Source organism: Lucilia cuprina, chromosome 4, assembly GCF_022045245.1.
Source record: "Lucilia cuprina isolate Lc7/37 chromosome 4, ASM2204524v1, whole genome shotgun sequence".
In the NCBI taxonomy this organism is placed as follows: domain Eukaryota; kingdom Metazoa; phylum Arthropoda; class Insecta; order Diptera; family Calliphoridae; genus Lucilia; species Lucilia cuprina.
The window spans coordinates 53,391,280-53,418,881 of NC_060952.1; the positions used below are offsets into that span (position 1 = coordinate 53,391,280).

At 33.0% G+C, this 27,602-nt stretch overlaps 2 protein-coding genes and 1 long non-coding RNA gene across 7 annotated transcripts in view; 1 reads left to right on the forward strand and 2 right to left on the reverse strand.

Annotated features, from left to right (window-relative positions):
- The window catches only part of LOC124419747, a 46,755-nt gene extending 44,027 nt beyond the window's left edge, over positions 1–2,728 (reverse strand). For both annotated transcript variants that reach the window (XM_046950309.1, XM_046950308.1), the window contains exon 1: positions 519–2,728. The gene's annotated coding sequence lies outside the window, so the exon portion shown is untranslated. The remainder of the gene's footprint in view (positions 1–518) is intronic.
- A 138-nt stretch (positions 2,729–2,866) lies between these two features.
- The window catches only part of LOC111683480 (alpha/beta hydrolase domain-containing protein 17B), a 145,435-nt gene continuing 120,699 nt past the window's right edge, over positions 2,867–27,602 (reverse strand). Inside the window, exons 2-3 of one of the 4 annotated variants that reach the window (XM_046950307.1) lie at positions 4,048–5,106; positions 2,867–3,969 (exon numbers count right to left, since the gene is read on the reverse strand). In XM_046950307.1, the coding sequence (XP_046806263.1) occupies positions 3,011–3,969; positions 4,048–5,008 (1,920 nt within the window). In that variant the 5' untranslated portion in view covers positions 5,009–5,106 and the 3' untranslated portion in view covers positions 2,867–3,010. Of the gene's footprint in view, positions 5,107–11,779; positions 12,562–27,602 lie in introns of those variants that run through there. The other 3 variants (XM_046950306.1, XM_046950305.1, XM_023445552.2) reach the window with 3 other exon arrangements.
- Positions 20,947–21,384, forward strand: LOC124419748. The gene is made up of 2 exons (XR_006940794.1): positions 20,947–21,282; positions 21,348–21,384. It is a non-coding gene; the product is annotated as an uncharacterized LOC124419748 (long non-coding RNA).

The following is a 27,602-nucleotide window of genomic DNA, read 5'->3' on the forward strand; positions in this document are numbered from 1 at the left end:
AAGTTCTATATCAGCATTGATGACCCTCATGAATTTTATTATTAAGGGGCCTCGTTTGACTCTAGCCTTTAAAAAAAGCCCACTTTAAAATTTATTTTAAATTTCCATAATTTTATCCCATTCATTTACTTTTTCTTATAATATCGTTTTTCCATGAAATAATTCATATTTTTTACAAAATTTTTCATAAAATCTGCGTTGTCATGCAAATACCTGAAACTTTTTCAAAATTGTATAAATGTCAACTTACTACAAAATTTAAGTATCAAAATTCGCGTATTTCTTTTAGTTTTATATTATTTATCTAAATTAAATTGATTTTATTTGAATTTTCTTAACTGCTTTTCATGAAAATTTTGTATTTAAAGAGCTAAAAGAGCAATACCGTTTTCGTTTTCATATCATTCTTTGGTTTATGGGGATTCTACAGTATATCTGAGGCAAGGTACAAACAATTCAACATAAATGCTTTATTACGAAAACTAAATTCAAACTATTTAAAAACCGGTAGTACCTACCTTGGTTTACCATTCCCCGACAGCCGGTTCTACGTACCGGAATGATCCGAAATTTTTCGGCCAAGGGCTGTTAACCCCAGCAACAATGACACATTTTTACCAACGGAGCAACATCTTTCGGCATGGTCCGTATCCTATTGGTCCGGCACTGACCAATAGGATACGGACCATGGTTCTGTACAGTTTGCCAGAACCGGTTGCACCATTTGTCCTCTCAATTACGGTGCAACGCTTGTTTGGGCTGGTGTCACCTCAGGAACAGGACTAAACCATCATCGGGAGTGGTAAAAGACTTTTGTTGCCCCATGCTGCCAACAACAGCGACGAAATTCATTGGTATCATCGACATCATCGTTATCATACGCCACACCTCCCCACAGCAATCACAACCACCGTAGCAAACACAACATCTTCAGCGGCAGCAACAACAACCCTCGCCGATAATCCATAGCACAGTGCAGTATAGAGCTCTTTCCCTCGATCTCAACACTAGGGACCAATACCTTGAAGGCCAAGGAATTGCAGTCAGATTGGGGGAAACCGACCTAGAGCTCTACAATGTCTACGTTCCGCCAGTAGCCAGTTGTCTATCAGGCTACCGACTCGACATTAGGACCTTATTAGACGACGATATGCGTCTAGTCCTTGGGGACTAGAGTCTAGGGGAAGACCAGAGAAGAGCGTCACTGGCGGAACAAATTGACGTCTCTACATAAACCAAAAGAAAGCAGACTGGCTTGGCTTCAGAGAATTCACCGATCGCAACTTCAATGATCTTCCAGATCCTAGCAACGTACACCAAGCAGAGAGCAAGTTCCGCGAAACTGTCATCGCCCGCTTTATTCCTGCTGGTGGACTATCCATAGTGCGGCCGCACTTCCCACCAGAGGCAGCGAGACTGTAAGAACTGCAACTTAAGATCAGGTGTTAGTAAGTTTCTACTTACTACAGTTCGGTCTTTCTCCAACCCGACGAAGAAGGATGGCAGGGTCGCGATTAAGTTTGCAGACACCACTATTTCCGACCCTGAACGGTGCTCGCGTGCATTTCGCCGACCTTTTATTGAGCACCCAGAGAGATAAGGCAAAATGAAGTGTTGTTCGCAAACTTCACAACCTTCCAGTCTCGGACATTTCACAACCCTTCACCCCTTCCAAAGTTGCAGAGGCCATCAACACAGCCAAACCATATAAGGCGATTGGCCCGATGGCATATCCATGCTGATGCTGAACCACCTTGGCGAACGGGGAGTCGAGAACGCGAGAGAGGGTCAATCCTACAGGCCGATTTCCCTCCTGTCACCAGTCGCGAAGACTCTTGAGGCTCCCCTCCTCCCCCAGCTGTCTTGCCATCTAACAACAGAATGGACACTCCTAGTGGCGCTAGACTTATCGAAAGCCATCGATACAGTAAGCCATACCACACTCTTCCAGGCCATTCTGCAGTCACCATGCCCAACATCTTCTAGATGGATTGAAAATTATCTGAGTGGCCGTCAGTCGTTCGTTGAGGTTAGAGACAAATGTTCCAAAACTTGTAGAGTTAAACAGGGAGTACCACAAGGCGGCGTCTTATCCCCCTATTGTTTAACTTCTACCTCTCTAAACTACCCACACCTCCACAAGGTGTCAAAGTTATATATTATGCGGACGTATGTACCATTAGGGCGACGGGCAAAATCATTGATGAGCTATGCGATCGAGTGAATGGTTATCTCGGAGAAATACACAACTTCTTCACTGGACGTAACCTGAAGCTATCACCAGGATGTCATGGAGAAGTCATCCCGATTTAACATCATACAGTTCGATGCTCCCTCGAGGCATGTCAGGAAAGACCTTAGTGTATACAAAGAGAGCATACGAAGTTATGTTCAAGATCCCTTAGATCGGAATTCGTATACAGCAGCTTTGATCGAAATTAATACCGCGGTTTCAGGTTACCGGATGAATGTCGTTCCTGCAGGTCGCCCACCGCCCATAGCAGAAATGGAGAAGAACCTGCCGCGGAAAACAAGAGTTGATCTGGCAAAACTGAAATCGGAATGCAGCATAGACCGTGCCGTCCCCAATATATGCCCAGCTTGTGGACAGGGTCCCCATGATACCCACCACATATTCAACTGTCCAGCCCACCCTACTTCTCTTAGCCCAATGGATTTATGGACTAACCCTATTGAAGTAGCCCAATCTCATGGCTTGGACCTAAATATAAGACCCCCGGATTAAAAATTGTATAGTTTAAGAGCTGTTACAAGAATAACAACCATGGTTTACGTATTATTCAAAGAAGCATGTTTTCTATTACTGTTCCACTACTGTGTATTTAAATAAATTATTTCTTTGTTGTATATTTTAATGGAGTATTTATTTTATGAATGTTTTTATTAGTTTTTTACCAATATTTTTTCGTAAAATACATGTATGATTGCATATTACATTGATGCCATATCATGAGAAATAATTAGTTAATAGAATAGATTGTTGCAGAAATCAACATGTAGTCTCCAAAAGACAATCTGATGATTGTTGAGTTTTATTAATGGCGATCGGTTGATTAATTTGTGATTTTGTAAGTTTATTTTTTTCCCTCCACAAACATGATCTTTCCTTATTAACAGCTGCTTTTTTGGCTTCACTGCATCTAAATTGCTCCAAATAGTCCGAGAAGTCAGCCCTGTTCATTGCAGCTCCTTCTCCAATGTTTGGCTCCTTTGTGTCATTTGCAAAACATAATGCTTTATTTTCATCTTTTCGATTTTCTCTAACATAGCAATCACTTGAAAATGTTTTAATGGAATTGGTAAGAGTTGTGTGAGCACGATGCATTTGATCAGATAGACGTCGTATATTAAGTTGCAATTCTTCTCCCTGTTGTTTCTCAGAAACGGAGGAGAAACTGTGTCTAGCATTTAAAAGTAGTGGATTACACACGTTCAAAAATTCGTAATTCGTAGACCGAATATTTAATTTTGATTTACTTTTGTTTTGCTCATCAATAATTTCGGCAGCAACTGATATTGAGGGCGGAGGTGAGTTAGATCGGTGTAAAGTATAATCCGTGAAAGGATTATTGTTGTCCTTAATTCTTGCAGGTGAAAAACTAGACGATCGTGTGGGAGTTTTTTCGTTAAAACTTGGGTTAGTTGGATATGTAGACGATGTGAACATATTTAATGGCGCTGTTAAGAAGTGAGGAGAAGACGGAGCTGATCGCAACTTTGTTTTGACGTTAATTACAGAAGTTCCATTTTTTCCATCATTTAAGTGACAAGGAGATTTAGTACTATTCCATAAATATGGATCTACATCAAATTTAGAGACCGAAAATGACTTGCTTTGACGAAACAACTCATATCTAGAAGATTTAGGGAGGGATTCTATATCTGCCCTTTTAACCCAAGGATCATCATTGCTTTTAAGGACTATGCTAGCGGGATTAAATCGTTTCTCTGTATTTGCAGACAAATTAGAAGATGACATATTATCGGCACTAGTTATTTTTAACCAAGGGTCAGAATATACATTACCCAAGCAACCTGTACTACGATTTGCTGATTCATTGTATGAAAATTGTATTTCTGTACCATCTATTACATTGGGAGAAGACTGTTCAGATCGACAAACTTTGCTGATTTGTTGTTTATTGGTACGAGCGTTAATTGAAGATAATCGAGAATATTGCATATCATCGTTTCTAGTTTCTGATACTAGTATGGCATGTTGATGCCGTATAGGTGGTCTTGGTGACAGTGAACGTGTGGTTCGAAGAAGTTTTATATCTTTCGATTCACCAATAGAGTTGAGTTTATGTAATACTTTTTTGTTATTTCGCTCGTCAACTATTTTTGTAGCGTTATGGATTTTTGATTGATTTTTTCTACAATCTGTCAACTTACAACACAGGTCGTTTGTTAAAGAGGGGGAGGGTGTAACCGTAGTCATACTACCCAGTTTCCGTATGTCCAAATGTGGACTTGTGGCTGCATTGCGTGTAGGAACTAAACGTTTTGCTACACCAAAATCTACTGACATTTTTTTATTCGAACACTCTAAAGATTCCTCTCCTCCTTTTTCACAATAACATATTAGTTTGGATGATGTTTCAGTACCAAGCATGGAATTATCGTTTGTTGCATTAAAACTTGTATTATTAATATACCTGGCAGACAATTTTGTCTTTTTTAAATGATAATTGGCCGACTCGTCACATAGCAGTGGTGAGTGTGGAGAATGTATGGGTAACGTTGGCGCTTTGGAATGCTGTTGAATATGATCGCCAGGTCCTAAAGAACAACTTGCATCGGTGTTTACAGACTTAATTGAAGATGATTGATTTGAAGTTAGTTCTTTCTTATCTGTTGTTGATTTTTTATTTTCAATGGAAGATGGGTTTCTCTTTAAATACTGGTATAAATTATTTTTTTGTGAAGATGATATAATGTTTACATTCAATTGGACTTCATAAATGTTTTTGTCAATTTCACTCATTTCTTTTTTATTAATTTTGGCGAGTGAGCCCGGTAGTTTTTGCTAGAGAAATTTTTCAGCCAAAGCCTTAGTGGAAACTGAACTTGTTGACGATATAGCTGAAAGTAAAAAACAATTGTGGCTTTTTTAATTTACGAACAAAATTAATTTTTATAGTTATATTTTTTTATTATATTTTGTTAGCAATGTTATGACAATTTTTTTCAAAATGGACGATTTTATTGTATTTTTCGCGAACCAAATGTGAATCTTTATATGTAGAGCTGTGGCTCTTTATTTTCATACACACATTAGCGGGTTTCACTCTTGGCAGTATATTTAATACTCTAATATATTTACACCGACTTTTTATATAAAGCGTGAGCCCCTTTGTTGATTGTTGTAAACTATGTAAAACGGCTGATTTTTGTTATTACTCAAAAAATAAATTCAATAAAAAATTTAAAGATTATCACAAAAAACTTGAAAGAGTTTCAAAATATCTTAACACAACTAGATTTAAGTAATTATTACAATTTATGTTACCATTTGTTTCAAACATTTTTGTCGTTTTTCAAAATCAAATTACCAGGAGACATTTAAACTTGTTTTCTTTGATTTTGTTGAGGGAATGGTTGTTAAAGCATAACAGATATATACGTTCTGCCTCTAAATTTATAATATCAATTAAAAAAAACTGCATTTGAACATGAAACGGCTGTTGCATCCTCTGCTTTTTTGAGAAACTGCTTCTTCTGTCTGTCCGTCTGTGTGTTTGTTGAAATCAGTTTTTAGAGGACCCTACATATCGGCGAGATCCGAATCTTCAATAATTCTGTTAGACGTGCTTTTGAGAAGATCGCTATTTCATCAGCAAAATCGGTCCATAAATACTGGAGATATGAGCAAAAATCCGAGACAACCTCCGAAAATTTCATCAAAAATTGAGATTTTTTTCATGCTCAGACAGAAATTGCAAAAAACAAAATACATAATCATTTGCAGTTATCACTAAATATTAGTGATAGTGCAATTTTTTTTACTATCACTAATAGATATTTAGTGGTGAGTTGAAAAAGTACAGCCTCACTAGCAATAGTGGTAGTGATACAAAAAAAATTTTTCACTAAAAATTAATTTAGTGATAGTGAAAACCCTTTTTTACAGCTCAGAGCAAATTTTTTTCTCCACTAATAGGATAGTGCAAAAATATAATCATTCACTAATGTTTAAGGAACTCAATATAATATAATTATATTGAATTAATTTATACTCTTGATTACATGAATTAATTAATACTAATATTAAAGTAGTAACAAAATTAAAAGACAAAAGCAAATTATAGTATTTTGCAAATTAAGATGTTTTAAGTTCTTTTATTTCTTCGCAAGAGCTAAGTTACAGCTCCCTTGTGTTAAGCGAAGTGTGTCTTTATTGAAAAAGTTCTTAGATTATATAGTAATTAATTGCTTACACAGCATTATTCATAAAGTGGATAGTGTAACAATTGGACAGAACATTGAACGCAAGAAATACATACAAACAAAGCCACGATCAGTAAAATATTTAAAGTATTGACTGTTTAATCGACTTTGTAATATATTATTTTTAAAAAGTAAAAAGTAAAAAAAAAAATACAGAAATTTTATCAATATATTAATATAAGGAGTGAGATCGAAAAATTCTTAACATACATATATGTTTATAAAAAAGAAACCACTAAACTTACAGCTTTTTTTTTATTTGATTCAAATTATTATTACAATTTACAAAAAAAAAATATTTTTATAGTTTTAATCACTAGTGATGAAATTTTGAACCCTTTTCGGAAACCCTTCCATTAACGTTTTTATAGTGCTTTCTGTCACTTTGCTCGAACATGTAGTCCATCTCCATTTAAAATCCACCACACTTTTGGACACCTTTTTTGTACTCTTCAATTCTCTTTTAACAAGAGCCCAATATCTCTCCACTGGCCTTAGCTCCGGGCAGTTTGGAGGATTTGCCTCTCTTGGTACAAATACCACATTATTGTTCTTGTACCACTCAAGGGCTTGTTTACCATAGTGACAGGATGCCAAGTCAGGCCAAAAATAAGTGGACACATTATGAAGTCTTATGAATGGAAGCAGCCTTTTTTGTAAACATTCCTTGATGTAAATTTCGGTATTTATAGAGCCCGTTGTAACAAATGATTGGCTTCTTTTGCCGCAACTGCATATTGCTTGCCATACCAAGAACTTTCTGGGAAATTTTGTCTGCTTTTGGGTCCTAAACTTTTCTTCAACATTCCCTCGAGCATCAGCAACATAAAACTTTTGACCTGGAAGTTGCGAAAAATCTGCCAGAACATACGTTTCGTCATCCATTATGCAGCAAGAATATTTTTTTTTATAAAACTTGACTTCAATTTCCGTGCTCTGTTTTTGGCCTCTAAATTTTTAGCAGCGTTCCTGTCAGGAACTTTTTGAGCCTTGTATGTTTTTAAACCTGCACTAGCTTTAACTTTTCGTACCAAATAGTCCGAGCACTGAGCTAACCGAGCTGCTTTCCTACCGGATGTGTTGGGAGCTCTTTTGAAAATGCGTTCTATTTTTTTGGCTTTAGAAACATCATGTAGAACATTCCTTCTATCTGAACCAGGTTTTCTATCAACTGACAAGTTCTCCCGGTACTGTTTAATAACATTGGAAACAGTTTGACGGCAGACCTTTGTATGCTTGGCCAACTTTTTGTAAGACCAAGTTGGGTTTAGTTGAAAATATTTAATAATTTCAGTACGGACTTTTTTCTGATCACTCATTTTAATCAGATTAACAAAAAAATTAATATAATTGACATTACACATAATAACTGACATGTTTTTCAAAGGTAACTTGATCAAAAAAAAAAAAAAAATCAAATAATACTTTGGTTGAAAAATGTAATGAAAAACGTGTGTTAAGAATTTTTCGATCTCACTCCTTAATATAAATATTTTGAACATATTTATTTTCAATTTGTTTGGAATATGTTTATAAACACTATTTTTTTAGGTTTTAGTGCATATTAAAGCATTCATGTAGTGATTGTTGAACATTTGCACTATTTCATTGTAGTGCAAAATTTTCACTACCACTAATGGTTAGTGGTAGTTGAAAAATTTTCACTACCACTATTTTTTAGTGAAATTTTTGGTACTTTTTCGTCTTTCAAAAGGTAATTTTTGAGTTTTCTATAATAAACTAAGAAACATTAAATTAAGTATGTATAGCCCGGATTAGACAAAATCATATAAAAGGGGATTTTTGGTACTTTTTCGTTTGAACCTAGAAACATGAAATTAAGTATGTAGAGTATGAATTCGGTGAGAACAGGAACTTTTGTGAACTTTTTGGTACTTTTTTTGTTTTTAAAAGGTAATTTTTGAATTTTCTCTAATATTGAACCCAGAAATATGAAATTAAGTATGTAGTGTCTGAATTAGGTGAGAACCCAAAGAAGGTACTTCTGGAATATTGTATGATATTGAACCTAGGAACAGGAAATTAAGTATGTAGATTCGGAATTAGGTGAGAACACATAAAAGGGAACTTTTTGGTACTTTTTCGTTTTGCAAAACGTACTTTGATTAATCAAAAACAAATACTTTTTGATTTGTACATTTAATTTGAGAATAAGTCCTAATTGAGCCATTTGGGATTGGTATTGGATCTTTAGAAGTGCTGTTGATAAATCTGAAGGGTACATTGTGTTGTGAAAAATTGTAAATTTTTAAAAGCAAATTGGAAGAGCTAGGTAAAAAGCTAACTAACAAATGAAAATTTAGTGTAATTTTTGAAACTTTAAACATAAAGTGATGTTAGGAGCATACAAATATATCACTCCAATTGAATTTGTACCATGTACATGTTAATATTGTAAGAAAGAAAATGTTTAATTATATAAAGTGATAATTGAAATGTTCCCTATAAACGAATGGGGTATCATTTAAGCGGTCCTACGATAAGATGTAAATCATGATCAAGCATTCCGAAATTTTTGTGAAGTAGACCTTATATAAGGTCTACTTTCGATCCTGTTCAAATTTGGTGGAGAGATTTTGGTCTTATAAAACTTGGTGGTTCTGAATTTCGTCGCTTACTGCTATTATTAACTCACTTAAGAGCTATAGGGTAATTTTCTAATGGGGATCTAATATAATGGGTAGGACAAATTATGAACCGATTATCACTAAATTTGGTAAATTGATTTATGTTCCTGTTTGTGTTAAATTTCGTCATTATACTGCTTTTAGTTAGCCAGTTTTTTCCAATAGCAATCGCAGCGGGAAAAACATTTTTGTTGTTGTTTTAGTTATTATTTGCTATTTCACTAAAAAAATTTTGAATCTTTCCTTTTTCATATAAAGGCGAAATAAATATCAATAACAGCAAACTCTATGTATTTTTTATATTTTATACAAAAATAAAGTTTATTAAAAGTTTTTCAGCAAGTGACAAAAAATATTTTTACATTGAATACGATATCAAACTACATTGATGAAAAACATAAAATTCAAAGTATTTCTATTGTAAAGTACAATTTCAAAATAAATGAACACTTCTCCTCAATACAAAAATACTTTGAAACATATAGTAGTACATATAGGCGAAACTGAAGCGAATTCAAACAAAATTTTTATTCTCTGCACACAGACGAACTCTGAGAGAATAAAACAAATTTGTGAGAACTAAACGCACTCACAAAACTTCAAATTTTTTCAAAATTGCGAGGAAATTAATTCTTATTAGTTTTTCTTATCAATTAAACTTAATGTTTATTATTTTTTGCAACACTTTTTATTTATTTAAAACCCCGAAAATTATTTTTATTTTACAAACGAAAAAAAAGTATTTTACATTCTATAAAGTATATATATTCTGGATCCTTATAGATAACGGAGTCGATTAAGCCATGTCCGTCTGTCTGTAGAAATCAGTTTTTAGAGGTCCCCAGATATCGGCGAGATCCGAATCGCTATTTAAAATCAGCATGCTTTGTTAAAAATCAACAACACTGTGAATTGGATAAAGATGTACATGTGCGTGTGGAGATGTATTTGGTTTCATTCAGCTGTGTATTTTTTTGTATGTTTGCATGCTGTTCTAGTCTCGCGAAGGTAAGTGGGTATAACAAGAACAAGGAGATAAAGAAGTAATATGTTGGTAACACAGCTGATATTTGTTTAAAGGTGGTAATACAGTTTGACGGTGGTATTACAGTACAACGTTTAATATTTCTTTCTGATACAGTTTATGTTATGAGTGACATGTGTGCAGAGATACAAAATAAATAAAAACTGTTTTTTAAAACATACTTGGTGAAGGGTATATAAGATTCGGCACAGACGTATATAGAAATATTACTTGTCGTGTTTATGTTTTGAGATAAAATATATTTTCAAAAAAATAATTAACTAATATTTTCATGCACTAGGATATAAAATTCCATTAATAACACACAAAAAATAAGATCCAAAAAATACATTTTTTATTTAGTACCTTTTAAACAACTGTGTTTATTTTTGTGCTTTTACAAATACATTCTCACCAGTTAGGTCTTTAACAGGGGACATAGGTCCTTGACAATTAGTTTCGCCTATATACTACTAAATGCTTTGAAATATCAATACAATCCCATTAAATCAGTAAATTTCTAATGTTTAATTTTTCCTAAATTCTTAGTTGAAATAATGCTATCATTTTATTAGTTGTTACATATTTAACAAGAAAGAGTGCTATATTCGGCTATGTCAAAACTTATATACCCTTCACCATAGTGTATTTTGAACATATTAAGTAGTTATATACATTACACTAAAAGCAAAACAAAATGAACAACGACAACGCTAAACGAAATAAAAACACAAACTTTTCTAATATACAGTGTTGTTGTTGCTTTTTTAACAAAGCATTAAAAAAATATGACATTTTTTGATGAAATTTTCAGAGGTTGTCTCGGATTTTTGCTCATATTTCCGTTATTTACCGACCGATTTTGCTGATTTTAAATAGCGATCTTCTCAAAAGCATGTTTAAAAGAATTATTGAAGATTCGGATCTCGCCGATATCTGGGGTCTTCTAAAAACTGATTTCAACAGACAGACGGACGTGGCTTAATCTCCCTCCCTTATCTATAAGAATCCAAAATATATATACTTTATAGGGCCGGAAAATTATATTATAGAAATTACAAACGGAATGACAAACAAGGGTATATCCCTTCTCACGGTATAAAATAATATAATTATTTTTATAAATATCGGGGACAAAATGATAGTTTATATCAATGTGTTTGCTCCACGCATGGTACACAGGGTTCTTTATTAGTTGTTGTGTACTTAAGTTGTCATGTACTTAACTTGTCATGTTGTTGTGTTATTCTTGTAAATTATTTAATCCAAGCTTCAAACTTTTTTTTCAAATAAACGGCTTCTTTAGCTGCTGCGCAAAGAGCTATGTACTCAGCTTTTATGCAGCTGAGGGCTACGATGTTTTGTTTCGTGGATTCCCACGAAAATATGCATCCAGCATAGAGAATATACACGATATGTATTTTTCTATGCTGGATGTTATTTGCGTTCTGTCTGGTCACCTCCCCAAACCGCATCAACTTCTATTTTGTTACCAGTTTTTTGGTAGTGCAATTTGTAGTCTTCAAATATAAAATAATATAAATAATATGTTTTGCGACTTATGGTAATCGAACCAGTTTCTCCATCTCGTTCGATTTCAATTCCTAAAAAAAATGTTCAACAATTTTCAACTTACTTGATATTTGCTACTTTTGTCCGAACTTGCTACGATAATGTCGTCAATACATACGGCAATAAAATTGAGCTTATGGTTATGACAGGGTTCACTTGGAGGCATCAAATCCTTTCAAAACATTATCTAATTTGAAATTCCATTTACAACTAGACTGTTTTAGTCCGTACAAAGATTTATTGAGTTTGGGTACAGCATTATTTCAAAATGTTCAGGAATTTTCATACATACATTATCGTGAAAATTGGCAGTTGTAACGTCCATTTAATGCATATGAAGTTCATGTTCAACAGCAATTGCGAACAGCAATCTAAAATTTGCGTATCGTATTACCGGGGAAAACGTCTCTTCATAATTGATGCCATACTTTTGCCTGCAGCCTTTTGCTACAATCCTCGATTTAAATCTTTTCACCCTATCATTTTTATCTTTCGTCAACGAAAAAATCAATGAAAAAGCCTTTTGATTTGCTGGTAGCTGGACCACGGACCAAGTATTATTTTCAATAAGTAAATTATATTCTCTCTCCATTGTTTTTATCAACTTTTCCGCATGCCTTCAATTCACTGCTTCATGTACATTTTGAGGAATTTTTATTTCTTTTTTAGTCATCAAGTTAAGGCTGTTGAACTGCTCATTTGGTCTCCCAGGCTTACATGTTTTTATTGACCTAGGTCTTTCTCTACGCTTTTGTATAGCAGCACTTCTATCTATTTCTTCAAAATCTGTATCTTGACCAGTGTTGCCACTTCATGTGTAATTACACATATTGTGTGTAATTTTTATTTCCATGTGTAGCCATGTGTAATTGATCTCATGTGTAAATTATGTGTAATTTAAAATCTCATTGTATTTACATAAGTATTACTTATTATACCCTTCACCTCCGTGAGAAGTGTATATATAAGTTTGTCATTCCGTTTGTAATTTCTATAATATAATTTTCCGACCCTATAAAGTATATATATTCTGGATCCTTATAGATAGCGGAGTCGATTAAGCCATGTCCGTCTGTCTGTCTGTTGAAATCAGTTTTTAGAAGACCCCAGATATCGGCGAGATCCGAATCTTCAATAATTCTATTAGACATGCTTTTGAGAAGATCGCTATTTAAAATCAGCAAAATCGGTCGGTAAATAACGGAGATATGAGCAAAACTCCGAGACAACCTCTGAAAATTTCATCAAAAAATTGTTATAAAAGCAACAACAACACTGAATATAGAAAAAGATTTACACGTGTGTGTGTGTAGATGTATTTGGTTTTATTCAGCTGTGTATTTTTTTGTATGTTTGGAATCCAAACATACAAAAAATACACAGCAAAAAAATATGATTTGCATTTTTTGTTAAAATAAAATAATTTTCCCTTTTGTTTTGCAAATATATTTTTTTAATGAATAGAAAAAGTATTTAAAACGTTTTCAATTATATGAGAATAGATTGTGAGTTATTGTACAATAATTTTTATGCGAATAATGTAAGTTTGAAATTTAAAACTAACACAAATTTTTTCCAAGTGCTTTTGAAAACAATTTTTTACGATAAACAAAAACAAAATCTACGTCTCGTCAATGTTTACCAATGAATCAGAGGTCGAAGTCGACCGGCTTCGAGTCGGAGCTTAGCCGCCGCCGAACTATATTTAGACGCTTGAGCCGCCGCCAAAACATTCGGCTTAAATCGACTCAAATTTTTTTAATGTTCTTATTAACTAGACTGTAAGATAAATTATGTTTAAAATACACTATGGTGAAGGGTATATAAGATTCGGCACAGCCGAATATAGCACTCTTACTTGTTTTATATCAAATTTGTTCTTTCAAACACTGGTTTTGGTTTTCATTTATTTTCGCTTTATGCAACAGTTTGCACACTTGTTTGAATAATAAGTCAGTGTTTTTTATTAAAACAAAACGATCCACACACATACATAGAAATTTATTGTCCCTTTGAAACACTTAAGCAAAAAGTGTCCGTCCTTTTCTAATATATGCGATTTTTTGAATTTGTTGAAAGCCGTTTGTTAAAAAAAGTGATTCGCATACATACATGTAAATGGTACATATCCATATTTCTATATTCAAAAATAACGAAACAAGAAATAAGAAAATTTTTAAATAATCAAATTTAACTCAAACTAATTTCTAGTGGTGTTTTTGTTTTAAGTGTGTAAAAGTTACGTTGTTTTTTAGATCTAGTTAAATAATAATATATTTTAGGGATGACTGGAAGAAATGACTTCAGACTCCAATCTGATTGGCTAAATAAATCTGAAATGATTGTCATATGCTTTAGGTATTCTAGTTTCTTTCAAAGTGAAGTTTTTAATATATTGCAAATATATTCTTCAAATTATATAAAAATGGATGTTTTGAAGTCAAAAAGCGTATGGCAAATCAACGAATCAGATGAAAACCTATTTTCAAACATAAATGATATTTATATTAGAGTTGCTGCATATGAATCTTTAACTCAGATATCTGCATCAGGAAAAAATCTTTCTTAAAGATTGTAGAGAATTTTACATGGAGGCAATTCGTCAAATAAAATCAAGATTTGATTTTAGTGATCAAATTTATTCTATTGTAGATATTGTTAATCCCAAAATTGCTCTGTCTTTTGAACCAAAGACATTATCCCTATTTAAAAAAAGATTTCCGTCATTCGACACAGATTTACAACAACTTGATAATGAATGGCGACAGCATGCTCTATTAGACTTTGAAAAATTTTAATTTAATGCAAGTCTAGAACCAGAGAAATGTACTGGCCTAAAGTTTTTAAATTAAAAAATTCTTTAGAAGAATGTTTGCTTCCCAATCTACAAAAAGTAATTCAGATTATTTTAATATTAACTTTTTCAAATGCTTCTGCTAAATGAATTTTTAGTAATTTGAAAAATTGCAAAACTGATTTAAGAAATAGAATGTCTTCTGAAACAATTGCATAAATGTTTTTACTAATGAAGGAATTTTAAGAAACGGTAAAGAAAACTATGAACCTAGTCAAGCAATTATCAAAAAGAATTGGAAATAGTGATCGCAGTTATAACTATACATGTATATTTAGAGATATTTTAAGTAATCATCTCATTTTATAATTTGTTTATAAATGAAATAATTATAATTATTTAAATATTCGTATAGAAAAATATGTATATGATTTATTTTTGTTTCATTGTTTTTTATGTTTAAATAAAAATTAAAAAAGGGCATGTGTAATTTTTTAAATGTATAATTTAAGAGTCGATCAAGTGTAGTTTCTAAATTTTTTGGTGGCAACACTGATCTTGACCAGCACTTTCATCTATTACATACGTGAGGTGTTCTGGTCTATGTTTACAATATTATTTTTTTTCAGATTTCTATCAAAATACTTTCTGGTTCGATTCTATTGTTTTCCTTTCTTTTAAATTAAATTTAAAAAAATTACGTCTCGTTTCACTATAACTTCTTTTTTTTGTGTCATAAAATTTGTATGCTTTTGATTCTTCCAAATAACCTACCATTATATACTTCTTACCTTTAGGACGACATTTTTTTAAATTGGCATTAACTATCATATTCCTTCGGCGACACCACTTTGTTGTGGAGTGTGAGGTACGGCCAACTGTCTCTTTGTGCCATTCTCCTTCAAGAAATTGTCGAACTATTTACTTATATATTCACCGCCGTTGTCAGTGCAAAGAGTTTTAATTCTGTCTTGTCTGATTTTCTAAGATAGCTTTGAATGTTTGAAATACTTCACATTTTGCTATGGATGATTTCTAACAGATTTGCTGAACGGGTTTCAGATTGAGGAAATGATTGGGAACAGATTTTGCTTTTAGCACATGTTTTGCATATAGTATTATTTCCACGTTAAAACCATTCTATATTGACAAATCTTTCGTTGTTTGAAAATTTACATATGTTACTAAACAGAATTCTTTTTCGGAATTTGAGCAAAAACTAAAATTTTATCTTTTTATCTGTCAAGAGTTTTAACGTGAGCACCTACCTTGACGGCCTAATCTCACGGTGGACTTTTCATGCACTGGGTAGACTTGAGAACGGTCTACCATTGCCCCTTTGTTCTTCAATGAAAAACTCAGGTGGCAATTTTTGTACATTGGCTTTGACTGGTCCATGCACAAGTACTTTGCTGGAGTACTCGAGCTATCTAATCTCTGACCATTGGATGTTCTCTGATTCGGCAACAGCACCTAGAGACGTAACCGGTGGACCGAAGTACGATCCATAAATAAGCCACAGACATTGTTCTTACTCAAAGGGAAACACTGTGCTAATTCTGATATGAACAGTGTATACTCTGAGCATATCTGGACAAGGAAGGGAAATTCAATGGTACCATATGTATATGTTACCTTTCATCCATCATTATTCAACCCAGCACACATCTCATTCATACGACACATTCATAAGAGAAAAACATACGTCACATTCATTAGGTAGACGGGTGGGGTAAGGCCCGCCGAACCTCACATTCATCCCGTACCATATACAATTAATACCTCATTTCTAACGCTTAGTCATACAGTTACACCTCTGTTTTCGGTAACAGAACTTATCTCGAAATATTGACTATTATCATGTATCAGTCTTTTAACCGCCACTTACTCTCCCCGCGAATTTGTGTTTAAACCACAGCCACTACGTTAATCGCAAAGGAACCTCAACCAACTGACCAGCCAGGACATAGTTCTGCGGGCAACTGGCCACCCATAGTACCAGATTATGCGGTGCTCTGGTCTGACCTCTGGCAATCTATGCAAGGACTAAGCCAAGCAGTAGAGTGTAACCAATTTTTCAGTCCCGGCTAGACTGGAGGTATTGGCCACCTCTTTATACCCCAGGATTGCAATAACACTAAGGCGGAGGTCCCGCCAAAAAAAATCCGTGACAACCTCTGAAAATTTCATCAAAAATTGAGATTTAAAAAAAAAAACAAAATACATAATCATACGGTAAATTTTGTTATTGTACTGTTTATATAAACAAGACAGAGTGAGAACAGCAAAGTAAGAGTAGCAGAGCGAAAGCAGCACTAGTGCTAGAAACATGAAATTATGTATGTGGAGTCTGGCTTCGATACTATTGATAATAGAAATATGAAATTAAGTATGTAGAGTCTGAATTAGGTGAGAACCCATAAAAGGGAACTTTCTGGTACTTTTTCGACTTTCAAAAGGTACCTTTTGAGTTTTCTATAATAATGAACTAAGAAACATTATATAGCCATAATATAGCCCGGATTAGACAAAAACACATTAAAGGGGATTTTTGATATATTTTCGTTCTACAACAGGTACTTTTTGAATTTTCTATAATAGTGAACCTAAAAATATGAGTCTGAATTAGGTGAGAACCCACAGTTATTGGCGATAATGTCATTTTCTAAAGGGGGGCTTATATGAGGGCTAGGCGAAAGCGTGGACCGATATTGCCCATTTTCAATACCAAACAAACTGGATCAACTATAAGTATCTGTGCAAAATTTCAGCTCGCTAGCTACTTCCGTTTGGACTCTATCGTGTTTTCAACAGACAGACAGACGGACGGACATGGCTAGATCGTCTTAGAATCTAATAAGGACCCAGAATATATATACTTTTATGGGTCTTAGACGAATATTTCAATGTGTTACAAACGGAATGACAAAAACAATATACCCCCCATCTTTTTTGATGGTGGGTATAAAAACAGAAAACGATGCATGTTTTATAAAAAGAAGACAATTGTAAATGTAATATGAAAATTAATGAAAACTTAAATTTAATACAAAAAATATATTGTAAAGTTCCCATAATTTATACTAATCAATAAATTAAACATTTTAATGTTTATTTTTAAAAAAATTTATTAATTTTTTTTGCAACTGTTGTTTACACTATTGCATTTCTTGCTCAAGTTTAAACTACCTCCATTGGGCGCTTAAACTTACAAACAAAATAAACTAATTGGGTACTTTAATCCCTAATCCTTCACCTTAAGATTGGCCCTTATTGTTAAATAAAACTGTGGATATTTAAGTTAAGAGGGCTTTTTATAGGGTTTAGAATGAAATGAGGCCCTATAATTATAAGGCTAGTATAGAACTTGGTTTTGCAGCTTTTTATCAAGATACGAGTATATTGAACATAATTATATAAACATAAAAGCAATATTCGGCGGGTTCAGTTGTATGGGGGCTAGGTGAAATAATGGACTGATGTTAACTATTTTCAAGAGACTTTATTGTATTATTTCCAAAATTGCGACCTGTAGTTTGATTACAAGGTTTACAAGACCTATTCGGGGGTTCTGTTGTATGGGTGAAACAAAGGCTTCGTCCCCGTGTCAATAGAAGATCATGTAACAAATTTCATCGAATTCATCGCCACCAAAGTGGTGTAGGGTATAAAAAGGAGAAATAACAAAATAGTATAACAATAGAGAAATTTCCAGTTTCTCTATTGTTATGGCAATACTGGAAATTTACTACTTTTACTTTTATGTCTTTGGAGAGGTCCAAGTGAAACCACTCACAGGCTGAGGATGGTAAATTGCCGAAAAGGAGAAGGTAATAGAAGGCAAAACCACTCCGGGACCTGTAGCCACCTCGACAACTGCCAGAAGACCATTTAATGAAGTGGTGAAGGACCACCTTCTAATGGCTCTGGTTACTGAAAAAGACGGGGCCATTAACCCTGTAGTAACAGAATCGGGTGCCATTGAGTCTAAATTAACTGAGCTCGTTATGGAACACTTGCTCACTAATAAAGACGACAAGGTACCCCGTTTTGACTCCAGTGAAATTCACCAGGGATACAGGGTGATCAAATGCTTGGACGAATTCTCAAAGGAGTTCCTCAGCAAGTGCATCATGATACTCTCCGAACCACCAGATAAACCTGACAATGGCACTGAAGATAGTGCAAATTAGTTTGAAGCACTCAAAGCACTCAAACAATAAATCGTGGCAGCCATAATGCGACAAACTAAAAGTTTATAAGAAAGCTATAGCACTCGCAAAAAAAACCAGCCTCTCTCTTAACCATGTTCCGGTAAACTGGAGAAAGGTTTCGGTTGTTTTTATTCCCAAAGCTGGCAAAAAGAGTCATGAAAATGCGAAAGACTTTTGCCCAATTAGTCTTTCATCTTTTCAGTTCAGAACGCTGGAAAGACTCATAGACTCACATATTAGGCAACGGCTAGAGAGCTCATCACGGCTTTCAATCAGTCAACATGCCTACCTTAAAGGACGATCTACTGAGACAGCTCTACATGAGGTTGTAAGAGTTATAGAAAGATCCCTCGCATTCAAACAATACACTATGTGAGCCTTCTTAGACATAGAAGGTGCCTTCATTAACGTAAATACTTCTGCAATTCAACAAGCTCTCGCTAATTTGGATGTTGAAGAATATATCAGTAACTGGTTGGTAACTATGTTGAAATCTAGAATAATTACTGCAAGTCTTGGTAATAGCGTTAAGTCCAAACAAGTAGAACGAGGCACACCTCAGGGCGATGTAATCTCTCCACTACTTTGGCTTATCGTTGTTAATTCGATTCTTACGGAACTGGACAACAGAGGGATAAAGGTCGTTGCTTATGCGGACGACGTTGTGATACTGGTATCAGGAATGTTGTTGTGGATCAATTATACAAATTTCAGAGATTAGCATGCATTGAGATAACAGGTGCTATAAGAACTAGTCCTTCAGAAGCTCTGAACACTATATTGCACATCTTACCAATAGATCTTACATAATGGCCATATCTGCCTGCAGCGCATTGAGTTGGAGATCAAGAACATATGGACACGCTAAGATTTTGAGCTTGTTACCTCCAATCTTGAACCAACCATCCGACCCTACACACGGACTTTGACAGAGTCTTCAAAGTCAAAATTCCTTCCAGAGTTCCATATCTAACCTTGGCGAGATATCTGAGTTTAGGCTTAATGATATCCTCAGTTTTCTCACGACAACGGGCTGGATCTAATACCACAAATACATCATCTGACGAGTGGAGTGGTCTGGTCAAAACGAAGTCTTTTCGATTCTACTTGACAGTTCGCGTGTAGTGAACTACCGCGTAAAGGAAAACGCACAGTGGTAGGCCAACCAGGGGCCCGGCGGGGGGTCCTCAAATTAGGACACCTCGGCTATGTTAAATTTTTAAAACGATCTTATTTCTTCATTTGAGTTCCGATTTAAAAAAAAATGGCTGGCTGTCCATGTAAACCTTGTGCGCAAGGTACAGGCCGCAATTTTCAAGATAATTTGATGAAATTTGGACCAAGCATGTTCTTTGGCACAGAGAAGAAGCCTATTGAAAATGGTTGAAATCGGTCCATTATTTCACCTAGCCCCCATACAACCGTACCTCCCGATTTGTACTTTTTATGCCATAATTACGTCAAATATTCTATTATCTCTCTGAAAATTGGCATAAATAAGTTCTATATATGTATAAATGACACTGCAGATTTTCGTAAGGAACGGCCCTTATTTGGCCCTAGCCCCCATACAAACCCCTCTTCAAAAATGTCTTAAACGTCTAAAATTGACTTGTAACCATTTGTATCGTAATGGACTTTAACAAAACTAACTGTTATTTAAAAATATATTCTTTACCAAATTTACCGAGGATCGGCCCATATTTGACCTATATAAAGCCTCATTTAGAATTTTAGTTTTTTATCAATAAATTGCTTAAATATTTTGGAATTATGGTAATATTAACGTAAAAGTTTCTTTAAAAAAATAAAAAATTTAAAAATATACTCATGGTGTAGGGTATTATATGGTCGGCCATGCCCGACTATACTTTCCTACTTGTTATATATGGATTCAGATGCTCCATTTCTGAGTTATCGATGGTGAATAAACGAGTAGATTGCTTTATTTACAAAATAATCATGTTTTTTATTTGTCTGGCACTAACTACCCATTATTAATTCTAATAACTAATAAATATTTCTAAAACTAATAAAAATAAACATAACATATAACAATAATATTTTATAAATTATTAGTTCCAATGAAAATTATAAACATCTTTTTGTTTTAATGAGCATTATATGTATTCTAGGGTTAACTGTTATCAGACTAAAATTATTTATAATATAATAAACAAATAATATATAATAGCAATTATTATTTGGAAAATGATAATCATTTAATAGAAAAACGTATTTCAGTTAAGAACAAAAAAACTTCCAATGAACTTCCGAATATTTTTTGGTATTTTGTTGATTGCAACACTATTCTTAGCAACTAGTGGAACTACTAGCGGTGGTAAAGGTTGGGGCGAAAGTATATGTACTGGTATTAGCTATTTTTTTCGAAAACTTATTAGCGGGTCCCTAAAACTGAACAGCCTTCCACGTTTCCCAAGAAAACCTATACGTATGATGATTTACCAGCTATTAATGCTCGTCATTTATATCCAAGCTTAACACAGTATCCTAATAGCGGATTTAATTATCAATCTAAAATTGAAACTTCAAAAACGGGTAAGCCAAACTCATAGTAAGATACTGAATGAAGATTAATTATATGATTTTAAATTTATTTTTAGATAATATACTTACTCAGAGCACTGAATCAAATACCAAGAGAGAAAAGAGAAGAACGAACATCTTAATAGCTAATAAATGTTTATTGTTTTTTTTAAATAATCAGAGCCGAGTTCATTTCAAATACAATAATAACACACTACACGAGTTCAAAAATGCACAAAATTCTACATACTTAAGTGTTATCTTTAATACAAAATATATAAATATACATAAGTATTTATTTGGATTTAAACGATCAGTCCGTTCCCAATCACATACATCGAAAAGAATAGATGTAGAATTAAAGGTCTAATCAGGATAATTTTTTAGTCTATAATATAAATAATTTTATAGACTGGTATTCTGGATCAATAGAACAATTTATAGCCTGTACTACAAATAAGTCCATAGTCTGGAATTTACATAAGTTTATAATCTAAATAATAGATCAGTTTATAGTCTAAACTAATGATTTATTTATAGTTTGGACTATAGATCTGTATATTGCCTTGCCTGTACATCAGAGTATAGATTGGACTTTTGATTAGTCAATAATTAGACTATTGAGCAGTATATATTTTGAACCATAGTTTGTATATAGTAAAGGGTGCCCAAACCCTTTATGCTTGATACTCATTTGATTTATGTAAATGCGTTTAGCTATAGCCTTTGTGTTTTTAACACATTAGACTGACCGGATCTTTTATAGGGAAAAAAAATGTCGAAATCTTGTTCGTCTTAACCGCATAAATTGAGTAATATTTATCACATCGTATCAAAATATACGAAGTACGCTCCTACGGCGACCAATACGTTTTTGGAGACAAATCTGGTGTAACTTTGTTTGGCTTAAAGTAACAAGAATTATGTATAAATACAAATTTTGAAGTAAAATGTTAGCTTTGTATTGAGGTACTGAGTGTTTCTGCTATTTACTGTTCTAAAGTTATGGCTTCATACTTATGTTAGCTTTTTGACCAATAGTCAATATCGGAAAGGGAATAATTTTATGGGGTAAGACGAACAAGATTACAACATCGATTTTTTGGTTCACTTTAAAACACACATAGAGCGCTCAGCAATAGCAATACGTTGTTCTTGTTCTTTACTGTATACAAACAAGAGCAAAGCAACAACGCACAGTGGTATAGGAAAAAAAAAGAGGGAAATAATTCGGTAACTTCTAAACGGTTAATCCGATTTTAATGAAATTTGGTATGCACAAAGAGGAGGTGTTGTCGAGTTTAGGTTTTGAATTTGGACTTTATAGGCCAACCAGGGGCCCGGCGGGGGGTCCTCAAATTAGGACACCTCGGCTATGTTAAATTTTTAAAACGATCTTATTTCTTCATTTGAGTTCCGATTTAAAAAAAATTTCGTATATAGAATCTTCTCATCGTAGCAGTAAATTATCTCTTATAGTTTAGGAGATATTCGCATTTGAAAATTAAAATTTTAAAATTTTTACCGTCCTTACTTTAGTTTTTTGATAATAGCGGGTCCAAATATTCCCGATTTTCGCCATTTTTTTTTATTCGCTTAACAACAAGTCTATATATCAAGCAGTGAAAGAATTATGTAAAAATCATGACTGAGTCCAAAGTTATAGGCATTTTAATTTAAAAAATTAAAAAAGGCGATTTTTTGCAATTTTTTGGGGAAAAAAGTATCTTTTTCTTTTTAAGTTATCTAAAAAGTTTCTAAGAAGATGTATATAGAATTTATACTTTTTGAAAAGCTGACTTTACATAAAATACGATAAATGAAACAAAACCTAAAAATTTTTGATACCGAGGGGACCAGATCCATCCAAAAAACCCTATTTTTATATAAAAATTCAATTTTGAGCAAAAATTCTCAAATCGCATAGTCGATATCAAATTATAGTGACCTGTTTTATATGACCCAATATGTTCTTAATCATTTTGTAACGGGTTTCGATAACCCCGCCCCTGGTATGGATATAATAGGCAAAAAACCAAAAAATCCCATTTTTGGGATTTTTTAAAACTTTTTTGGGAATTCCGGGATTTCTAATAAGAAAAATTCGAAATTTTTATTTAATTTTGGATTTTGAGTAAAAAAATCTACCTAACTGTAAAATTTCATCAAAAAATATTCATAAATAAAATTTTTATTGCAATTTGAAAAATTTGTATCTTCGCAAAAACTGAATAAAAAACATTTTTTAATTTTTTTTAAAAAAGTATTCCGCGAATTTTTTAATTTTCAAAAATTATATACAGTTTTGAAAAATAGACAAAATTACCTTTCCATTGATATATAACATGCCTACCTAATGTTTTTTAAGTGACAAATTAATTAGGGAAAACTCAACATCTTTTAGAGAATTTACCTAGTACTATTATTTTCATCCATACATTTGTTAGGCATGTTTTACTACCTAAATTTTTATGAATTTTTACAGCCACTTTTTACGATTAATCTTTTATTCTTTATCCCTAAAAAAAATTAACAAGTATTTATTTTATATAAAAATAGTCTTTATTTATTTTTTTTATAAATTAATATAATTTTGTAAAATAATCGGTATCACAGTAGTCCATATCTAAAAGATAAAGTAAATCTTTAAATTCATGAATATTTTCAAATGCTAACGTTTTGTAGCAAATCCAACGTTTCCTTATAGTAGATAAAACAGGATCAGAAGATAGAATCAGATTATTAAAAATATCTTCATTTTGAGACTGCCTAGAACACTTCCTTGAGCTAAACTGATGAATATGCTTAAAGTCTCTATTCCTCGATTCTTGGGGTTCTTCTGTAAGCTCTCCTAAAGGCAGAATATTATGTTCTATGATGACCTTTCCATGACATAATATCTTGTGAACTGTAGGTGTCATTTCTTTCCAGGGATATAATTCCAAAAGTAATTTAGAAACTTTTGTAGAATACTCTCCAAATTTTGTTGCGTTCACTTTATGCTTGCTATTTATCGCCATTAGAATAATATTGACCTTTTGCAGTAAATCCATACTAATTCCGGTTATTTCGGAAGTAGTTTCAAAATGTTTAAAAAAACGTCTAGCGGTATTACCATCGTTTGTGCTTCCATATCCTGTGAGTGGTTTATCAATATTTAATCCCATCCGCTTTTTAAATTCCTCTTGAATTCTTCGTTTCTCACTGGCTCTCATTTCCATTAACTCCTTATTGTTATTTGCACTTTTGTTTGCATTTTCCGGTATGCTTCTGTACTTTAAATCATATGCTAAATGTAGAAAATGTTCCAGAAATCGTATGCGAGCATGTAGGGGGATATTCCAAATTGTAATGTTTCCTCATTTATTGATCTTTGCTTGGAAATATTCGAAAATTCTGATTTTTTATCACCACATATGTAGCAGTACCAAGTAGATGATGTTCCTGTAATGGCATTTCCAACTTTCCCATCAATCATTGTAAGTTTTAAATCATAGGACATGTTAAACGAATAATTTTCTATTTCGATTGTTATAGGTTCCAAGTTTTTAATTTCTGCTTCAATACGATTTATCAAATCTTGCGTTGTTGTTTTGGATTCCTTTATATACTCAAAGCTTATTGGCCTACAAAAAGCTTTGGATCCTGGAGTCGAATTCTTCCAAATATCATCGAAACTGGTTGATGGAGAATCGCTGTCAGCATACTTTCGAATTCTTAATGGAACTAGCGATGCCATAAATACACTTTTATACTCGGAAGATGATTCACTTGTGTTGATTTGTTTATATTCCGAGAGTGCTGATAATCCATCACATCCCCACTTACAAATGAGTTGAAGATCACAAGAATTTATTTTTTTAGTTGGTCTGAAGAAAAGTCAGAAGCAATCCTTAAAGCAGTATTTTCGAGTAGAGCGCCGAGTCCAATAACAGCCTTCCGATCAGTTATTTCAATAGGAGGTGGTATAATGCTTTTCTTCTTTCATTTATTTTGTCATATGATGGTAAAACATCCACTCCTTTTTCAGATAGCGCCTTTCTTAACGTTATGTAGTTATCACGACTTAATCCCAGCTGCAACATAAGCGCAATAGCTTCTTCCTCAGTGAACGTTGTATCAGATGATGGTGTGGGTATACTCTTTACAATTCTTTTCAGTCGTCTTGGTGATGCGGTTGGAAGAATATTTGCAATTTTTATGGCATCCAAAGGCTGTTTTTCTTTTCTTAACATTGCTTTAAAAGTGTCCGAAACTTCTTCGTTAGATAAGGTTTCTAGTGAAGTTGATAACCTTTTCCTCTTAGATTTTGAGCTCAAATCCTCATACTGCTTACAGGGAGCACCAACAGTTGATACGCAAATAGCAACTTCTACACATTCATCCAGCCAATCAGAAAATTTCGATCGAAATTTAGCAATGGAATACCGAACACTCTTCAGTTTTATATCAACTGATTTTATAAAATTTTCAATTTTACATATATCAGTTTTATCCACTTTATTTTTATGTGCAGTTTCAATATATTTCAATAAGAAGTTCACTTTATCTTGAAAAGGAGCTGAAGAGTGTTCAAATAAAATGGAGCACAAATCATTTTTTTTAGTACGATCGCCATGGTTAGAAAATTACAAATAATTACAAACAGATATAAACCTGTCTTATATATTAATTACAGGTACTTAAATTAAATTATTTTTTAAAGGGTTATGATATTCTACCTAATATGTCTAACGTATCCTTATGTAATGAATTTTTCCTCAATAGGTCACTTTAATAAGCTACCTATTAAAGTGACCTATAGGGTAAAAATCATTACAGTTTAAAAAATAATACCTGAAAATTTTTTAATATATGTAACAAATTTAAGAGTTAACGTTATGGATGAAAATAATAGTGCTAGGTAAATTTTCTAAAAGATGTTGAGTTTTCCCTAATTAATTTGTCACTTAAAAAACATTAGGTAGGCATGTTATATATCAATGGAAAGGTAATTTTGTCTATTTTTCAAAACTGTATATAATTTTTGAAAATTAAAAAATTCGCGGAATACTTTTTTTAAAAAAATTAAAAAATTTTTTTTATTCAGTTTTTGCGAAGATACAAATTTTTCAAATTGCAATAAAAATTTTATTTATGAATATTTTTTGATGAAATTTTACAGTTAGGTAGATTTTTTACTCAAAATCTAAAATTAAATAAAAAGTTCGAATTTTCTTATTAGAAATCCCGGAATTCCCAAAAAAGTTTTAAAAAATCCCAAAAATGGGATTTTTTGGTTTTTTGCCTATTATATCCATACCAGGGGCGGGGTTATCGAAACCCGTTACAAAATGATTAAGAACATATTGGGTCATATAAAACAGGTCACTATAATTTGATATCGACTATGCGATTTGAGAATTTTTGCTCAAAATTGAATTTTCTATAAAAAATAGGGTTTTTTGGATGGACCTGGTCCCCTCGGTATCAAAAATTTTTAGGTTTTGTTTCATTTATCGTATTTTATGTAAAGTCAGCTTTTCAAAAAGTATAAATTCTATATACATCTTCTTAGAAACTTTTTAGATAACTTAAAAAGAAAAAGATACTTTTTTCCCAAAAAAAAAAAAAAAAAAAATGCAAAAAATCGCCTTTTTAATTTTTTAAATTAAATGCCTATAACTTTGGACTCAGTCATGATTTTTACATAATTCTTTCACTATTGCTATGACGACATTTTTTATAGTGCTCGATGAGGAGATTCTATATACGAATTTTTTTTAAATCGGAACTCAAATGAAGAAATAGGATCGTTTTAAAAATTTAACATAAATTCAAAACCTAAACTCGACAACACCTCCTCTCTGTGCATACCAAATTTCATTAAAATCGGATTAACCGTTTAGAAGTTACCGAATTATTTCCCTCTTTTTTTTTTCCTATACCACTGTGAAACGCTGCAAGACTAAAATAAAATATATGTTTGCTGGTGAAACTCACACATCTCTCCAGGTTCCTTAAATGTTATATAAATTATAAAGGCCTCAGCTTCTGCTTTCTAAGTCCGTGGAGAAACTTAAAATCGGTTCAGATACAACTATGTTACTGACGAACAACTAATTTTTTACATATACGTTTTCTACTCGGATTCAGAAAAAAAGTATCACTTTCCAAGTATTTCTATTTTCATCTACATACCATTCAATACGAAAAGTGCCAATTTGCACCTTTCACTACTTCTATTACCGCATTTTCAACTAACTAGTTACCTGGTAAATAAAGTGGTCGATATTTTGCCTATACGTAAACTATATAATAGGCATACTACATGTAATGCTGAAAGTTTCCGT